Source organism: Bufo bufo, chromosome 8 (genome assembly GCF_905171765.1).
Source record: "Bufo bufo chromosome 8, aBufBuf1.1, whole genome shotgun sequence".
In the NCBI taxonomy this organism is placed as follows: Eukaryota; Metazoa; Chordata; class Amphibia; order Anura; family Bufonidae; genus Bufo; species Bufo bufo.
Genome location: NC_053396.1, coordinates 40631591 through 40649850, shown reverse-complemented (window position 1 = coordinate 40649850; position 18260 = coordinate 40631591). Strand labels below are relative to the sequence as shown.

At 43.4% G+C, this 18260-nt stretch overlaps 1 protein-coding gene across 3 annotated transcripts in view; it reads left to right on the top strand.

Annotated features, from left to right (window-relative positions):
* The window catches only part of GTF3C3 (general transcription factor IIIC subunit 3), a 129248-nt gene that overhangs the window by 53358 nt on the left and 57630 nt on the right, over positions 1-18260 (top strand). For all 3 annotated transcript variants that reach the window (XM_040405671.1, XM_040405672.1, XM_040405673.1), the window contains exon 8: positions 16617-16764. In XM_040405671.1, coding sequence (XP_040261605.1) covers positions 16617-16764 — 148 coding nt within the window. The remainder of the gene's footprint in view (positions 1-16616; positions 16765-18260) is intronic.

Here is an 18260-nt window from a genome sequence, read left to right as displayed (position 1 = left end):
GGAGTTATCACTATCTGTTTTAACCACTACAGGACCGCCGTACGCAGGATTGCGTCTTTGCGGGGCCCTGTTATTCTGAGTGGACGCGCCGACGCGTCATCTCGTGAGACGCGAGATTTCCTGTGAACGAGCGCACACAGGCGCGTGCGTTCACAGGAGCTGCAGGTAATCGAGTGGATCTGCAGCCTGCCAGCGACGATCATTCGCTGGCAGGCTGTAGATCCGATTTTTTTTTTTTTTACCCCTTAAAGGTATATTAGACGCTGTTTTGATAACAGCGTCTAATATACCTGCTACCTGGTCCTCTGGTGGTCCCTTTTGCTTGGATCGACCACCAGAGGACACAGGCAGCTCAGTAAAGTAGCACCAAACACCACTACACTACATTCCCCCCTGTCACTTATTACCCCTGATCACCCCATATAGACTCCCTGATCACCCCCCTGTCACTGATCACCCCCCTGTCATTGATCACCCCCCTGTAAGGCTCCATTCAGACGTCCGTATGTGTTTTGCGGATCTGCAAAACACATACGGACGTCTGAATGGAGCCTGACAGGGGGGTGATCACCCCATATTAGACTCCCTGATCACCCCCCTGTCATTGATCACCCCCCTGTAAGGCTCCATTCAGACGTCCGTATGTGTTTTGCGGATCCGCAAAACACATACGAACGTCTGAATGGAGCCTTACAGGGGGGTGATCACCCCATATAGACTCCCTGATCACCCTCCTGTAAGGCTCCTTCAGACGTCCGTATGTGTTTTGCTGATCCACGCATCCGCAAAACACGGACACCGCGGATCCGCAAAACACGGACACCGGCAATGTGCTTTCCGCATTTTGCGGATCCGCACATTGCCAGAACTATATAGAAAATGTATTTTCTTGTCCGCAATTGCGGACAAGAATAGGACATGTTCTATAAGCTCTACAAAAAACGCAGTGTACGCCCGATCAGGCCTGATCTTGTGCGCACACTTGCGTTCAGTCCGCCCCACCGCAGTGACAGAAATATATTTTTTTCTGATCACTGCAAAAACACCGTAAAATCGCTGCGGCGCTATAAAAAGATCACTTTTGAGGGGCATGGCGAGTTCATAGAAGATTTTTTTTTTTGTCACAAGTTAGCGGAAATTGATTTTTTTAGTTTTTTAGTTTTTTCTTACAAATTTTCATATTCCACTTACTTGTGACAAAAAATAAAAACTTCCATAAACTCACTATGCCCATCACGAAATACCTTGGGGTGTCTTCTTTCCAAAATGGGGTCACTAGTGGGGTAGTTATACTGCCCTGGCATTTTAGGGGCCCTAATGCGTGAGAAGTAGTTTGAAATCAAAATGTGTAAAAAATGCCCTGTGAAATCCTAAAGGTGCTCTTTGGAATGTGGGCCCCTTTGCCCACCTAGGCTGCAAAAAAATATCACACATGTGGTATCGTCGTACTCAGGAGAAGTTGGGCAATGTGTTTTGGGGTGTCTTTTTACATATACCCATGCTGGGTGAGAGAAATATCTCTCTAAAAGACAACTTTTCCCATTTTTTTATACAAAGTTGTCATTTGACAGAGATATTTATCTCACCAAGCATGGGCATGTGTAAAAAGACACCCCAAAACACATTGCCCGACTTCTCCTGAGTACGGCGATACCACATGTGTGACACTTTTTTGCAGCCTAGGTGGGCAAAGGGGCCCACATTCTAAAGAGCACCTTTAGGATTTCACAGGGCATTTTTTACACATTTTGATTTCAAACTACTTCTCACGCATTAGGGCCCCTAAAATGCCAGGGCAGTATAACTACCCCACAAGTGACCCCATTTTGGAAAGAAGACACCCCAAGGTATTTTGTGAGGGGCATAGTGAGTTTATGGAAGTTTTTATTTTTTGTCACAAGTTAGAGGAATATGAGACTTTGTAAGGAAAAAAATAAAAAAATCATCCTTTTCCGCTAACTTGTGACAAAAAATAAAAGGTTCTATGAACTCACTATGCCCATCAGCGAATACCTTAGGGTGTCTACTTTCCGAAATGGGGTTATTTGTGGGGGTTTTCTACTGTCTGGGCATTGTAGAACCTCAGGAAACATGACAGGTGCTCAGAAAGTCAGAGCTGCTTCAAAAAGCGGAAATTCACATTTTTGTACCATAGTTTGTAAACGCTATAACTTTTACCCAAACCATTTTTTTTTTTTTATCAAAGACATGTAGAACAATAAATTTAGAGAAAAATTTATATAGAAATGTATTTAAAAAAAATAAATAAAATTTACAACTGAAAGTGAAAAATTTCATTTTTTTGCAAAAATTTCGGTATATTTCGATTAATAACAAAAAAATAAAAAATGTCAGCAGCAATGAAATACCACCAAATGAAAGCTCTTATTAGTGAGAAGAAAAGGAGGTAAAATTCATTTTGGTGGTAAGTTGTATGACCGAGCAATAAACCGTGAAAGTAGTGTAGGTCAGAATTGTAAAAAGTGGTCTGGTCATTAAGAATGTTTAAGCTAGGGGAGCTGAGGTGGTTAAAAGCAGAGAAATTGAAATTTTTAAAAAATTGTGAATTTTTCCAAATTTTTCATTAATGTATTCAATCGGTGTGATGTTAAGCTTGGAAGGATCTTTGTCGTGACATAATAAAAAATGTCTCGAAACGCTATGTTTCTGGAAGCCGTGTACAATGTTCCACCGGTGCTTATTTAGGTGTTCCCTAAGTGACTGTATAGTGCGGCCAACATATTGTAGGCCGCATTCACATTCAGCAAGGTACACGATAAATGAAGAAGAGCAGTTCATGAAGCTCTTTATTTGAAATTCTTCCCCTGTTACATTGCTCTTAAATTTTTTAATCCGGTTGGAGATACTAGTGCAACATTTGCACTGGGCATGATTACATTTATAACTGCCCGCGCGGTCTGGAAAAAATCCTGGGCAGTTGTAGCTGTCGGCCCTTTCTTTTTCAGTTTGCTAGGAGCTAATATATTCTTCAGTGTCCCAGCCCTTCTAAAAATGATCTGAGGTTTGGGCGGGATAGATTCCTTAAAGGGTTTCTGTCACCCCACAAAACTCTTTTTTTTTTTTTTTTTGGATAGTTAGATTCCTCATAGCGCGATATAGGAGAATATAATAGTCTTACTTACTTTCATGCGGCCGATTCTTTATAAAACGAAGTTTTATAATATGTAAATGAGGGCTCTACCAGCAAGTAGGGCGGCTACTTGCTGGTAGCCGCAGCAGAAAACCGCCCCCTCGCCGTGTTGATTGACAGGGCCAGCCGTGATCTCCTCCTCCGGCCGGCCCTGTCAGTAATTCAAAAATCGCGCGCCTCTGGTCATTCGGCGCAGGCGCTCTGAGATGAGGAGGCTCGTCCCCTCAGCACTCCCTCAGTGCGCCTGCGCCGATGACATCACCGAAAGAGAAGACGTCATCGGCGCACTGAGGGAGTGCTGAGGAGACGAGCCTCCTTATCTCAGAGCGCCTGCGCCGAATGACCAGAGGCGCGCGATTTTTGAATTACTGACAGGGCCGGCCGGAGGAGGAGATCACAGCTGGCCCTGTCAATCAACACGGCGAGGGGGCGGATTTCTGCTGCGGCTACCAGCAAGTAGACGCCCTACTTGCTGGTAGAGCCCTCATTTACATATTATAAAACTTCGTTTTATAAAGAATCGGCCGCATGAAAGTAAGTAAGACTATTATATTCTGCTATATCGCGCTATGAGGAATCTAACTATCCAAAAAAAAAAAAAAGAGTTTTGTGGGGTGACAGAAACCCTTTAAGAAAAGGGTCATTTCTTAATATGTTCCAATGTTTTGTTAAGATGTTCCTCAAGGCCTCGTGATTCGGATTAAACTTTGTAATAAAGGAAGATTTATATTTTGAAGTGGTCTCCAGTTCTTTGGATTTGTCTTTAGTTGTCAGACAATCTTCCTGACTCTGCCTGTTAGCGCGCATAAATGCGCCTTCGATGATCCCTCTGGGGTATTTTTTACTAATAAATCTTAAGCGTAAAATTTGACTTTGTGCAACAAAGTCACTCGTGATAGTGCAGTTTCTTCTTAATCTTTTAAACTGGCTAAATGGAATGTTGTCTTTCCATTTTTTATGATGCGCGCTTTTGTAGTCCAAGTAACTATTATTGTTCACTTTTTAAAAAAAAGTCTTGGACATAATTGTTTTGTTACTTGGCTAAAGGCTCAAGTCAAGGTATTCAATAGAGGTGGTTGAACTATTCGCTGTAAGTCTGAGGTTCCATGTGTTCGTATTCAAGTATGAAATAAAGTTCTGGGCCTCTTTTTTTTTGTTGCCCTTCCAGATAAGGATCAAATCGTCAATATACCTTTTATAGAAGGCTATTTTTTCTTTCCAGGGGTGTCCACTGTAGATGTATTCCTCCTCGAAGCGGCCCATATATAAATTAGCCAAACTTGGTGCGAAACGCGTCCCCATTGCGGTGCCATTCCACTGTTTGTATATTTTACCCTCAAAAGAGAATATGTTATATGTTAAGATAAAATGGATTGCGTCCAAGATAAGTTTTGTGTGTCTTGGAGAGGAGGCTATCTGTCTCCAAGTAAAAGCACGTTGTATCAATTCCAGCTTCATGCGGGATGTTAGAGTATAAGGCTACCACATCCAAAGTCAACCAGCTGTAAGAAGGTTCCCAAGTGATGTCTTTTAGTAATGTGATTAACTGAGAGGAATCTCTTAAAAAGGAATGGAGATTCACTACATATTTTTGTAGAAATATATATACATAGTGGGAAAGGTTTCTTGTCAGTGAGTTGATCCCAGAAATAATGGGTCTGCTCGGTGGATTCTTGACATCCTTATGAATTTTCGGTAAATAATAAAATAGTGCTGTATTTGGATGATCTATTGTTATATATTCCTTCTCTTTTTTTGTTAAAATGTGGTCTTCCTCAGCTGGTTTCAACAGAGTATCGAGGTTCCTTTTATCATCAATTAGCGGGTTGACGAGGAGGGGTTCGTAGTATAATGGATCTCCCAGGATCCTATTGGCTTCTTTTACGTAGTCCTCTTTATTTTGCAATACAATTCCTCCTCCTTTGTCCGCATATTGAATGCCCAAAAGATAATTTTTGTTTAGTTCCTCCAATGCCTGCTTTTCTTCCTTAGTCAGATTTTTCTTTTGTTTTGGTGTTGACATAAATTTCTCTCATATCATCAGAAACTAATGAGAAGAAAGTATTAATGTGATTCCCCCTATGATGAATGGGGTTAAATGTTGATTTTGGTTTTAGATCAGTATGAGTGGTAGATGGGGAATCTGTTTTTCTTGGGCTGTTTTCTCCTTTGTTGTTCTTACATTGTCTAGCTTCGATGGCAAAATGTTTTTGAAGAGTAACATTCCTAATGAAGGTGTTCAGGTCAACAAACAGTTCGAATTCATGAAAATTTTCAGCTGTGCAGAATGACGGGCCCTTTTGGAGTACAGATGTTTGTGAGCCTAAGAGGAAAGGTCCAAAGTTTCTGGAAAATAAATTCATGCTCCATCAGAGGGGCGATGAGCCTTTTAGGTGTTTTAACGCCATGCATAGCATCGGTTCCCTGGGCTCAGTTCCACTTCAGGACCCTCCAGCTATGGTTACTAAGGTTTTGGAACAGGAGACTGACTTCGTTAGGCTACTTTCACACTAGCGTTCGGGGCTCCGCTTGTGAGCTTCGTTTGAAGGGGCTCACAAGCGGCCCCGAACGCATCCGTACTGCCCTAATGCATTCTGAGTGGATGCGGATCCGCTCAGAATGCATCAGTCTGGCAGCGTTCAGCCTCCGCTCAGCAAGCGGACACCTGAACGCTGCTTGCAGCGTTCGGGTGTCCGCCTGGCCGTGCGGAGGCAAACGGATCCATCCAGACTTACAATGTAAGTCAATGGGGACGGATCCGTTTGAATTTGACACTATATGGCTCAATTTTCAAACGGATCCGTCCCCCATTGACTTTCAATGTAAAGTCTGGACGGATCCGTCTGAAGCTACTTTCACACTTAGAATTTTTTCTACAATATAATGCAGACGGATCCGTTCTGAACGGATCCCAAGTCTGCATTATATGAGCGGATCCGTCTGGGCAGACCCCAGACGGATCCGCTCTGAATGCTAGTGTAAAAGTAGCCTAAGACAGGAAGGTCCTGATCCCACAACATGTAAAGTCGTCTCTCACATGGTGGACCCAGTCAGAAAATCTAGTAAAGGGAGTGGCCTGGCAGAAGACCCCGTTTGTTCAGATTCAAACTGACGACAGCAAAACAAGCTGGGGAGCAAACAAAGAAGGAAAATTATTTCAGGGTCTCTGGCCAGAAGCCATTTCAGAACACTCGTCAAACTACAGAGAATTAAGAGCTGTATGGGAGACAATAAAAACCGCATCGGATCTCATAAAGGGCTATCACGTAAAAATCTTATCCGACAATGTAACTAGGGGGAACAAAATCAAAACAACTAATAAAACTGTCAGGGAAAATATTTTCATGGGCCAAAGAAAACCTAAAATCTGTGTCGGCAGTGCATCTAAAAGGCTCCCAGAATCAGGTGGTGGATTTTTTGAGCCAGAAAACCCTAGACCAGGGCGAATGGTTACTAAATCCAGAAACATTCAACCTGATAGTAGAGAGATGGTTCTTCAGTTATAGATCTGTTTGCCTCAAGATTAAACGCAAAAGTGAAGAAATTCTGCTCCCTAAACCCAAGAGTCAACCCTTGGGCTGTAGATTCTTTCTCCCTGACTTGGAATTGGACTCTGGCTTACGCATTTTCCCCATTTCAACTAATCCCAAAGGTTATCTAGAAGAGTATCCACGACAGACCGAACCTTATACCAAATACTCAATTTTGGCCAAAACGAAGTTGGTTCTCGATCCTCAAAAATCTAGCTGTGTCAGATCCGTGGGTACTTCCTCTCAAAAGAGACATCTCGACTCAAGGTCCAGTAACTCATCCACATCTAGAATTCTTTAGGTTGATAGCCTGGATCCTGAGTCGGAAATTGGGGTTGTCAGAGAGAGTCATTTCCACTCTCAAAGCCAGTAGAAAAATAGTGACTTCTGCAATTTATCTAAAAATCTGGAAGAGGTTCTGCTCCTGGTCCTGCTTCAAACATACAGAAATTTCTAGAACTTAGGCCTCCGTCCCTCAACCCTGAAGGTGCAAATTGCTGCCTTAAGTGTCTTCTTTGACATAGTATTAAAGGGTCTAACAAAAAGTCCTTTTGAGCCTTTAGAGGACGCGTCAGTTAAAATGTTCTCATTTAAGACGGCTTTCCTTATAGCAATTACATCTGCTAGGAGAATATGGGAAATTCAGGCCCTATCTAGCAGACATCCTCATTTAACTATCATGGATGACAAGGTGATTCTTAAACCAGATCCAGGATTTCTTCCAAAGGTAATTTCTGACTTCTAAAGAAACCAGGAAATAGTGTTGCCATCTTTCTGCAATAACTCAAAGAACATAATGGAGGAAGAATTTGATTCATTAAATGTTAGACGCGTTGTGCTGAGATATCTGGAAGTATCTAAAGAATTTAGGAAGGACAGTCTGTTAGTTCAGTTTGGAGGGAAAAATAAGGGGAAAGCTGCCTCTAGGGCCTCCATTGCCAGGTGAATAAAACAGACGATCTAGGATAGGTACTGTATCCAAGATCTTCCTTGCCCTGTAAAAGTTGGTGCCCATTCCACCAGGGCAGTCTCTTCTTCCTACGCAGAAAAAGCGGGTGCTTCATTTAACCAGATATGTAAGGCCACGACTTGGTCTAACGTTCATACCTTCATTTAGCACTAGACTTGACTTGTCAGAATCTTCAGAACTATCCTTTGGTAGGAAAGTCCTCCAAGCCATAGCCCCCCCCTCCCCCTTAGTAACCTGGTAGGTCTCCTATCTGCCGTCATGGTGGTGAAATGGGAAAAACTGAATAAAACTTACAGGTAATTCATTTTCCATGAATCCACCCTGATGGCACAGAATTCCACCCCCCCCCCCCCCCCCATCCAATAAAAAAGTATTAAAATGTGTCTCTTGTAAAAAGAGTATTGAAGGAGAGCTCCTGTGTGTCAGAGCAAAAACCTGAGACCTTTTTTGTGGCACATTGAACCCCTTTACATTAAGGGAGTAAATCACATGCTCCGTCATGTCACAAGGCGAAAAAAGCGCACAAAAGTGGCGTGTCCCCTCCTCATCCCGGAGGATCCCCGCATACATATGAAATAAAAATTTAACCATGCAATAAAACAAAACAGAAAAGAAATGTGCTTGTATAGCGAGCTCAAGCTGAGCTGACTCCAGGGACTCAACGCGAGACCCCAGAACAGCCACTAACTCGACCGGATAGAGCTGGTCTAGTGCATTATAGCACACGGGGGGAGTTGGTGTGTATAAAACACCATTACTTAAGCCTGCCCCACATAGGCAGCCAAACAAGACCAACCCAGTATTCATGGAGAAACATTGACAGAAGGGATAAGAAAAGAAATGAAACAGGGAAAGAAGGAAAGCAAGTATGGAAATGGAGAGAAAGTAAGAATAGCAGGGCCTGTCACCAGGTGGATCAGGTGATATCCAGTCACAGCAGAGTTCTTTATCAGGGCCCTCTTCGTCCTCTGTAGCTGTTTCCTTTCGCCTGTGGTGGACCATGGATCTGGCGGAGGAGGAAGGGTTGGCAAATCATCTTCCATCGGGACTTGCATCCATGAAGGTACCTGCACAGGAGGAATTTTTAGCTTGTGCTATGCAGCTTAGAGGTAGAGGAAGAAAAAAGAGAGGGTTAGTCCTGTACTCCTGTGGAAGGAGATATGGGATTCACGAGGTGGAGGCCAGAGTGGAGAAGAACAGTTTATAATAAATAAGAGGAAAATAATTCTATATACATATATATAAAAATATATACAGTACAGACCAAAAGTTTGGACACACCTTATCATTCAAAGAGTTTTCTTTATTTTCCTGACTATGAAGGCTTCAAAACTATGAATTAACCACTTCAGCCCCCAGTGCTTAAACACCCTGAAAGACCAGGCCACTTTTTACACTTCTGACCTACACTACTTTCACCGTTTATTGCTCGGTCATGCAACTTACCACCCAAATGAATTTTACCTCCTTTTCTTCTCACTAATAGAGCTTTCATTTGGTGGTATTTCATTGCTGCTGACATTTTTACTTTTTTTGTTATTAATCGAAATTTAACGATTTTTTTGCAAAAAAATGACATTTTTCACTTTCAGTTGTAAAATTTTGCAAAAAAAAACGACATCCATATAGAAATTTTGCTCTAAATTTATAGTTCTACATGTCTTTGATAAAAAAAAAATGTTTGGGTAAAAAAAAAAATGGTTTGGGTAAAAGTTATAGCGTTTACAAACTATGGTACAAAAATGTGAATTTCCGCTTTTTGAAGCAGCTCTGACTTTCTGAGCACCTGTCATGTTTCCTGAGGTTCTACAATGCCCAGACAGTACAAACACCCCACAAATGACCCCATTTCTGAAAGTACACACCCTAAGGTATTCGCTGATGGGCATAGTGAGTTCATAGAACTTTTTATTTTTTGTCACAAGTTAGCGGAAAATTATGATTTTTTTTTTTTTTTTTCTTACAAAGTCTCATATTCCACTAACTTGTGACAAAAAATAAAAAGTTCTATGAACTCACTATGCCCATCAGCGAATACCTTGGGGTCTCTTCTTTCCAAAATGGGGTCACTTGTGGGGTAGTTCTACTGCCCTGGCATTCTAGGGGCCCAAATGTGTGGTAAGGAGTTTGAAATCAAATTCTGTAAAAAATGACCAGTGAAATCCGAAAGGTGCTCTTTGGAATATGGGCCCCTTTGCCCACCTAGGCTGCAAAAAAGTGTCACACATCTGGTATCTCCGTACTCAGGAGAAGGTGGGGAATGTGTTTTGGGGTGTCATTTTATATATACCCATGCTGGGTGAGAGAAATATCTTGGCAAAAGACAACTTTTCCCATTTTTTTATACAAAGTTGTCATTTGACCAAGATATTTATCTCACCCAGCATGGGTATATGTAAAAAGACACCCCAAAACACATTCCTCAACTTCTCCTGAGTACGGGGATACCAGATGTGTGACACTTTTTTGCAGCCTAGGTGGGCAAAGGGGCCCATATTCCAAAGAGCACCTTTCGGATTTCACTCCTCATTTTTTCCTGAATTTGATTTCAAACTCCTTACCACACATTTGGGCCCCTAGAATACCAGGGCAGTATAACTACCCCACAAGTGACCCCATTTTGGAAAGAAGACACCCCAAGGTATTCCGTGAGGGGCATGGCGAGTTCCTAGAATTTTTTATTTTTTGTCACAAGTTAGTGGAAAATGATTTTTTTTTTATTTTTTTTTTCATACAAAGTCTCATATTCCACAAACTTGTGACAAAAAATAAAAACTTCCATGAACTCACTATGCCCATCAGCGAATACCTTGGGGTCTCTTCTTTCCAAAATGGGGTCACTTGTGGGGTAGTTATACTGCCCTGGCATTCTAGGGGCCCAAATGTGTGGTAAGTAGGTAAATGACCTGTGAAATCCGAAAGGTGCTCTTTGGAATGTGGGCCCCTTTGCCCACCTAGGCTGCAAAAAAGTGTCACACATCTGGTATCTCTGTATTCAGGAGAAGTTGAGGAATGTGTTTTGGGGTGTCTTTTTACATATACCCATGCTGGGTGAGATAAATATCTTGGTCAAATGCCAACTTTGTATAAAAAAATGGGAAAAGTTGTCTTTTGCCAAGATATTTCTCTCACCCAGCATGGGTATATGTAAAATGACACCCCAAAACACATTCCCCAACTTCTCCCGATTACGGAGATACCAGATGTGTGACACTTTTTTGCAGCCTAGGTGGGCAAAGGGGCCCATATTCAAAAGAGCACCTTTCGGATTTCACAGGTCATTTTTTACAGAATTTGATTTCAAACTCCTTACCACACATTTGGGCCCCTAGAATGCCAGGGCAGTATAACTACCCCACAAGTGACCCCATTTTGGAAAGAAGAGACCCCAAGGTATTCGCTGATGGGCATAGTGAGTTCATGGAACTTTTTATTTTTTGTCACAAGTTAGTGGAATATGAGACTTTGTATGAAAAAAAAAAAAAAAAAAAAAATCATCATTTTCCACTAACTTGTGACAAAAAATAAAAAATTCTAGGAACTCGCCATGCCCCTCACGGAATACCTTGGGGTGTCTTCTTTCCAAAATGGGGTCACTTGTGGGGTAGTTATACTGCCCTGGCATTTTCCAGGGGCCCTAATGTGTGGTAAGTAGGTAAATGACCTGTGAAATCCTAAAGGTGCTCTTTGGAATATGGGCCCCTTTGCCCACCTAGGCTGCAAAAAAGTGTCACACATGTGGTATCGCCGTATTCAGGAGAAGTTGGGGAATGTGTTTTGGGGTGTCATTTTACATATACCCATGCTGGGTGAGAGAAATATCTTGGCAAAAGACAACTTTTCCCATTTTTTTATACAAAGTTGGCATTTGACCAAGATATTTCTCTCACCCAGCATGGGTATATGTAAAATGACACCCCAAAACACATTCCCCAACTTCTCCTGAGTACGGCGATACCAGATGTGTGACACTTTTTTGCAGCCTAGATGCGCAAAGGTGCCCAAATTCCTTTTAGGAGGGCATTTTTAGACATTTGGATACCAGACTTCTTCTCACGCTTTGGGGCCCCTAGAATGCCAGAGCAGTATAAATACCCCACATGTGACCCCATTTTGGAAAGAAGACACCCCAAGGTATTCAATGAGGGGCATGGCGAGTTCATAGAAATTTTTTTTTTTTGGCACAAGTTAGCGGAAATTGATATTTTTAATTTTTTTCTCACAAAGTCTCCCGTTCCGCTAACTTGGGACAAAAATTTCAATCTTTCATGGACTCAATATGCCCCTCACGGAATACCTGGGGGTGTCTTCTTTCCGAAATGGGGTCACATGTGGGGTATTTATACTGCCCTGGCATTCTAGGGGCCCTAAAGCGTGAGAAGTCGTCTGGAATATAAATGTCTAAAAAATTTTACGCATTTGGATTCCGTGAGGGGTATGGTGAGTTCATGTGAGATTTTATTTTTTGACACAAGTTAGTGGAATATGAGACTTTGTAAGAAAAAAAAAAAAAAAATTCTGCTAACTTGGGCCAAAAAAATATCTGAATGGAGCCTTACAGAGGGGTGATCAATGACAGGGGGGTGATCAATGACAGGGGGGTGATCAATGACAGGGGGGTTGATCAATGACAGGGGGGTTGATCAATGACAGGGGGGTTGATCAGGGAGTCTATATGGGGTGATCACCACAGTCATTGATCACGCCCCTGTAAGGCTTCATTCAGACGTCCGGATGCGTTTTGCGGATCCGATCCATCTATCAGTGCATCCGTAAAAATCATGCGGACATCTGAATGGAGCTTTACAGGGGGGTAATCAATGACAGGGGGGTAATCAATGACAGGGGGGTGATCAGGGAGTCTATATGGGGTGATCACCACAGTCATTGATCATGCCCCTGTAAGGCTTCATTCAGACGTCCGGATGCGTTTTGCGGATCGGATCCAGCTATCAGTGCATCCGTAAAAATCATGCGGACATCTGAATGGAGCTTTACAGGGGGGTGATCAATGACAGGGGGGTGATCAGGGAGTCTATATGGGGTGATCACCACAGTCATTGATCACGCCCCTGTAAGGCTTCATTCAGACGTCCGGATGCGTTTTGCGGATCGGATCCATCTATCAGTGCATCCGTAAAAATCATGCGGACATCTGAATGGAGCTTTACAGGGGGGTGATCAGGGAGTCTATATGGGGTGATCACCACAGTCATTGATCATGCCCCTGTAAGGCTTCATTCAGACGTCCGGATGCGTTTTGCGGATCGGATCCATCTATCAGTGCATCCGTAAAAATCATGCGGACATCTGAATGGAGCTTTACAGGGGGGTGATCAGGGAGTCTATATGGGGTGATCACCACAGTCATTGATCACGCCCCTGTAAGGCTTCATTCAGACGTCCGGATGCGTTTTGCGGATCCGATCTATCTATCAGTGGATCCGTAAAAATCATGCGGACGTCTGAATGGAGCTTTACAGGGGGGTAATCAATGACAGGGGGGTAATCAATGACAGGGGGGTGATCAGGGAGTCTATATGGGGTGATAACCACAGTCATTGATCATGCCCCTGTAAGGCTTCATTCAGACGTCCGGATGCGTTTTGCGGATCCGATCCATCTATCAGTGGATCCGTAAAAATCATGCGGACATCTGAATGGAGCTTTACAGGGGGGTAATCAATGACAGGGGGGTGATCAAGGACAGGGGGGTGATCAGGGAGTCTATATGGGGTGATCAGGGGTGATCAGGGGCTAATAAGGGGTTAATAAGTGACGGGGGGGGGGGGTGTAGTGTAGTGTAGTGGTGCTTGGTGGGACTTTACTGAGCTACCTGTGTCCTCTGGTGGTCGATCCAAACAAATGGGACCACCAGAGGACCAGGTAGCAGGTATATTAGACGCTGTTATCAAAACAGCGTCTAATATACCTGTTAGGGGTTAAAAAAAACACATCTCCAGCCTGCCAGCGAACGATCGCCGCTGGCAGGCTGGAGATCAACTCTCTTACCTTCCGTTCCTGTGAGCGCGCGCGCCTGTGTGCGCGCGTTCACAGGAAATCTCGGCCATCGCGAGATGACGCATATATGCGTGACTCTGCGCAGGGCTGCCACCTCCGGAACGCGATCCTGCGTTAGGCGGTCCGGAGGTGGTTAACACATGTGGAATTATATACATAACAAACAAGTGTGAAACAACTGAAAATGTCATATTCTAGGTTCTTCAAAGTAGCCACTAGCTGCTTTTTTCTTGCCATAATACAAATTCTAACAGTCTATTCAGTAGGACTATCAGCTGTGTATCCACCTGACTTCTCCTCAGCGCAACTGATGGTCCCAACCCCATTTATAAGGCAAGAAATCCCACTTATTAAACCTGACAGGGCACACAGTAACCAATCATATGGTTACTGAGCACTAACAAGCTCTTTCCTCCCCCCTCTTTTATGGTAAGGGGCATCTATTTACTATTGGAGTATATTTTATAGATTTATATATCCATTCCAATAGCGGTTTGGCGCCATCCGGTGATTTTTCTCCTTTCTCTTCACTGCATTAACGCTATGCAGCTTGTAGGTCTTCTGGTGTGTGTATGGCTATTTGCTTATTATTTTTGAGAATTACTATCCCAAAAGGGTAGAGCCACCTGTATGTTAGGTTGTGTGCTTTTAAGTTCTCCAGGAGAGACCTCATGGTTCTTCTTTTGGCCAGAGTGGTTGGTGAAAGGTCCTGATATATATGCATCGGGGCTGAGTCTAATAAAACTTCCCCTCCCTCCCGGGCTTGGTGCAGGATCGCAGAAGTGTCAGCAAAGTTAAGCAGTTTACCGATTACGTCTCTTCGGAGGCTCCGTGGGACCAGGTTTAGGGCGGACGGCTCTGTAAATACGTTCAATTATTATGGACGAGGCTCTCTCTTGGCCTAGTAATGTGGAAAAAATGGTCGTGGCCACTTGGAAAAGAGCTTCCGGTGCGTATCCTTTAGAGATGCCCTTTATGCACAAATTATTCCTGTGATTGTGGTTTTCCAGATCCTCTATCTGGTTAAATGCAGCGTTAAGCTGACGCTGTTGTTCAAGAAATTAGGATCTCACCGAGCCATCAAAGGTGAGCATGGCTGCGTGTTGATCTTCAAAAGAGTCCACGCGGCCTCCAAGGTTGGCGGAGGTCCGCTCTAATCTTTCAGTTCCCTCATTATAGGTAACATGGCTTGTGCGATCATCTGCTTAAGGAACGCACGAGTGATTGGTTCTGAGTCTTTCATACCTTCGGTCATGCGGTCTGTATCGGAGTCCTCCGCTGCTTCAGAGTCGAGCGCATCAGTTGCCAGCGCCATCTTGGATGCCATAGCGCCTGCAGCAGGAACTTTCTTTTTCAGGCATTTCTCCATCTCCGCTTGTTGTTTTAAAGGTTTCAGAGTTCCAGGGCTCTCCTTGTTTCTGTCTCTGCCAATCTTCCCCATGTTTGGTTGATGATAGCTAATAAAAAGCCAGACAAAGCGCCAAGTGAGAGAGGAGCTCCGGACTATGCTGCCTTCTCCATGTGCGTGCAGGCTCTGCGCCCCCCCCCCTAATTCAGTTTTTTAATATTATAATAATTTGCATGTGGCGATACCTTTATATATTTATTTTTTATTGTTTTATATGTAAAATTGGGAAGAGGGGGTGATTTAAATTTAATATTTTGGTGTTTTTTGTTTTTACTTTTTATGTAAAAACTATATTAACCCCCTTAGGGAACTAGAACCTGGGATCTTTGGATCCCTTGTCCTGTTCACCCTAATAGAAATCTCTTAGGGAATATGATTTGTCCTTGCTGCCCTGTGATTTGTGCCATGGAAGGCTTCAGTGACATCCAGGCTGCCATGGTAACCCATTGGAGACTCCCGATTTCACTGCTGGAGCTCCGATTGGAAGCTGCCACAGAGCCACCAATGAAAATACTGTGGGGGTAGCCTCTGGCTGCTGTGGTGAGCCTTCTCCATACGTGGTGGGTGTCGGCTGTATCTTACAGTCAGCACCCGTCCGTAATGACTGGGAACGGCAATCCACCCGAACCCAGTCATTTAACAGGTGCTGCAATCAACATTGTGCTGCACAGTCTAGTATCAAAAGAAAGCAAATCCTGATATCATATTTTGATCTGGGGGAAAAGCATCAATTGGGTATCGAAAGTTTGATATCCGGTGTAACTCTACTAATGACAGATCCCATTAGCAAAACGCTGAAATGCTGGATCACTTTCTTGCTAAAGTATTGTATTGAACAGCTCCAGTGCATGCCGATGAGTCCCCATATTCATGAGCTCCTGTTAGTGGCAGAGGCAGTCAGGAATAGCCAGAAACTCTTGAATTTGGGGGCGCTGTTAGGGCAGTATAAAACTGGTGACGGATCCCCTTTTAAAAACAATCACTTGCGCTTCAAAATCTCTTCTTGTAGACTGACCTAAAGTTTATTGGCCTTCTTTTTTTTTTTTTTTCAACACTTTGAATAACAACTCCATTCTAGGAGGGATCTGTGTGCTTGTCCCACCACTGAGGGGAACTGACATATCGGATGTTATATCAGTAACCCCCCACCCTCCCCGCCACACCAATCTTTTGTAAGAAGTGACACTTTTAGATATGAATTTGAGCCACACTGTGACTCAGAAGAAAAGAATCCTACCAAATGAATGGCCTAGTAATATGGATTTTCCCCTGTTAACTGCTAGTGATATCATGTTGACTCTAGTACCAGGTTGTAGTATTGTTATGACATCCATGGTGCCACCAGTTTGTAAAGCTGCCAGTAGCTGGACAGCCACGTGCAGTCTTCTGATGGGGAATAATCATCTCTCACCTTTTTGTTATGCCATACCTGCATGATTCATGGTCGGCCTGAGAATTACAGGAGAACTACACAGATAAAGCCACCAGCATTTTGACTATACATCTGTGACGCGGTGCTGCTCATTTTTCTTTTAGGATTTATTATGAAACCAATGATGTTGCCTCTGCCATTGTGATTATTGAAGAAGCTTTTTCCAAGCATCAGAACCTTGTGGCAATAGAAGATGTTAATATCGCTGCTGAGCTGTACATCTCCAACAACCAATATGAAAAAGCACTTGAGGTATTACTATATGCTTACTTCTGGTTTTCCAAAGAAATTGTTATGGACCCATTCACGTGACCATGTGACAGCCGTGTCTGTTTTGTGGACCACAACCCACGGATCTGCAAAACACGAGTATTGGCTGTGTGCACCCTGCATTATGGTGCAGACCCATTGACTTCAATGCACAGACCCAGAAGCACATGGGAGCCCTTCCGTGTACTTCCAGGTCTGTACAGCCACACCGCAAAAGATAGGATATTTCCTATATTTGGCCACCTCTTGCGGATCACGGAACCATTGAAGTCAATGGGTCCGCACTGTGATGCAGGGTGCACATGGCCAGTGTACGTATTTTACTTTTCCGCAGTTTGCGGGCACAGCCGTCACACGGTCATGTGATTGGGGCCTAATGTCTATTTTATGCAAGCAAGAAGCGAACAAAAGGCAATCTGTAGCTTCCCTTAAAGGGGTTGTAACGTCAGACATTGGTAGCATATCGCTAAGATATGTCACCAATATCCGATCGGTGCAGGTCCCACCCACTGCTCCAGAACAGGACCCCCGATGTAAACTGAGAGCAGCCGCACATGCGCAGCCACACTCCATTCATTTCTTTGGGAGTTCAAAAATAGTAAAACGAAGAATACTGGAAATGAATGGAAAAAGCACTGGGACTATGGGACTGCCGGAAATAGCCAAGCGAGTGCTCTATTTTCGGAACTCCAATAGAAATGAATGGAGGGTGGCCGTACATACACAGCTTTTGTCCATTCACTCCGGAGTCATGTTCTGGAGATAGGTGGGGGGGGTCCCAGAGGTGAGACCTGTGGCTGTCTGGTGGTGGATTATACTAGCGATATGCCTTCAGTGTCTTACGTGAGACAACCCCTTTCATTATCCAGGTTATACATTTAGTAATGGCCCTGGTACAGGTAGGTAGCCGTTTCTGCCATGTTTTGACACCATGGAGGCTCATAATTCAATCAGTCACGTAAGAAAGTAGGATTTGGTGCAATGGTTATTCTAATGACAGAATGATGTAATAGAGCTAGATGAAGCAACCTATGTACCCTCCATGATAACAGTGCTGTACATGTTTGCTGATGGATGCTAGGTACTGGCTCCCAGTGGCACTTACGCTGCATTTGGCCAAATTAGGTAGAGTGTACCGACGCTAATGCAATCTTTTGATTTGTGACATTGATTTGTGACAAAGAGAATATGTGACCTTTGGCCACCCTAAGTACAGTAGAGCATGAATTGCTGCTGTCACTGAGTTCAGATTTGTCGGTGCTTTCCTTTCCCCTCCTGCAAACTAGGGTTGTCTCGGATATCGTACTTTTTAGTCACCTTGTCGCCCCAAAAAATGATATAGCTGTTCGATTATGGGCAGCTTTTTTTGGTGTTTTTATTTTTTTCGAGTGGTATCAGTATCGCAATACTTTTTTATGGTATCGAACTGAATCAAAATTTTGGTATCGAAACTACTGCAAACAAGCGTGTAGTGCATA